Genomic DNA, 1,519 nt, shown 5'->3' on the forward strand with positions numbered 1-1,519 from the left:
AATTTTTTTGAGAGAGATTCTTGTAATATTATGAATTTTTCTGCAAAATTTTATTCAAAAATATAAATTCTACACCTTAGTTTACTTTAAAATAGGGACCAAATGCAGTGATTGAAAATTTTACAGGGACTAAAAGTTGAAGGAAAATTTTAGAGGGACTAAAATGAAAAGTTGATATATTTATAGGGACCAAAAACATATTTAACCCTATTTTGTTTTCCAATCCATAAAAAAGAATTCCATTTTAAATCACTTAATAAATTAATGCAAAATAAAAATTAAAAAGAGGATAGTTAACGGATTTGAATTAGTTTTTTGAAGCCCAAAAATGTAGATAGTTTGGTTACATAGCACCAAGCCCATCATGGAAGATTACATAAGAAAATACCTGGTATCCCTACAATTATCCCCCCCACCCCATCCCCACCCCATCCCCCCCCCCCCCCCCCCCCCCCAAAAAAAAGTCATTCACCCCTATAAATATTAAAAACTGGCAATTTGACCTTTTCTTCATTTGACTTCACCTTCATAAAATATTTCTTGTTTTTAAAGCTTTTTTAGAATTGAATCATTTTCGAAAGACTTGAGCTATGTTTTATGGTAGCCAAATTGATAAACCAAAAAACTTTTAAAACACAAGATACGAAGAACTTGACTTTTCAGTCCAATGTGTTTGGCGTTGATGCTTGTGTGGTGTGAGTTTTCAATTCCACTATTTGTGTGGTGGAGAATGATATCCGGTATTCGGAGGGGGGTCGGATTCGGGGAGGGAAGTTGGTTTGAGGAGAATGTCCGTATAGTGGTGGGTGGAGGGAGCAACACCTATTTTTGGCTGGACAACTGGGTGGGGGGCGCACCGTTATGTGTGCGGTTTCCTCGCTTATACGACTTGGCTGAAAATAAGGGGGTGCTGGTGAGGGAGATGGCTAGGAGAGGGTGGGCGAATGGAGGTGACGCATGGGAGTGGAGGAGGCGTCTCTTGGCGTGGGAAGAGGAATCAGTTACGAAGTGTTCTTCTTTGTTGGATAGTTTTGTTTTGCAGGACCATGTTCTTGACAGGTGGCGGTGGGTTTTGGATCCTGTTGACGGTTACTCCGTTAAGGGGACTTATAAGTATCTCACGCTATCTGACACCTCTTTGGAGCACGGATTTTTCGATATAGCATGGGTGAAAGCAGGTTCCGTTAAAGGTTTCAATATTTGTTTGGAGGCTTCTTCGCAACAGACTTCCTACAAAAGACAATCTTTTCCGTAGGAGAGTTCTTCATCATGACGACATTTTTTGCATAGGTGGCTGTGGATGTACAGAAACGACAAGTCATCTTCTCCTCAGATGTAACATTTTTAGCATTGTTTGGCACGGGATTTATCAGTGGCTTTGTATTTCATTCATATCTCCAGATTCTGTTCGTGAGCATCTATTTCAGTTTGGTTACTTGGTGGGGTTACCGCGATCTACGCATTCATTCTTCAAAGTGATCTGGCACGCCTGCATTTGGATAGTTTGGAAGGAAAGAAA

General features: G+C 40.0%; 1 protein-coding gene across 1 annotated transcript; it reads left to right on the forward strand.

Moving 5' to 3' along the window:
- The first annotated feature begins 922 nt into the window (after nucleotides 1-922).
- LOC146933347 (uncharacterized) lies at nucleotides 923-1,255 on the forward strand. The gene has a single exon (XM_085707830.1). It carries the CDS (start codon nucleotides 923-925, stop codon nucleotides 1,253-1,255), a length of 333 nt encoding a protein of 110 aa, XP_085563956.1.
- The last annotated feature ends 264 nt before the right edge of the window (nucleotides 1,256-1,519 follow it).

This window comes from Medicago sativa, chromosome 4, assembly GCF_051527215.1.
Source record: "Medicago sativa cultivar Bolivia chromosome 4, Bolivia_mono, whole genome shotgun sequence".
NCBI classification, from domain to species: Eukaryota; Viridiplantae; Streptophyta; class Magnoliopsida; order Fabales; family Fabaceae; genus Medicago; species Medicago sativa.

Coding starts and splice junctions, on each gene's coding strand:
- LOC146933347 (XM_085707830.1), top strand. CDS start 923: ATGGCTAGGAGAGGGTGGGCGAATGGAGGTGACGCATGGGAGTGGAGG.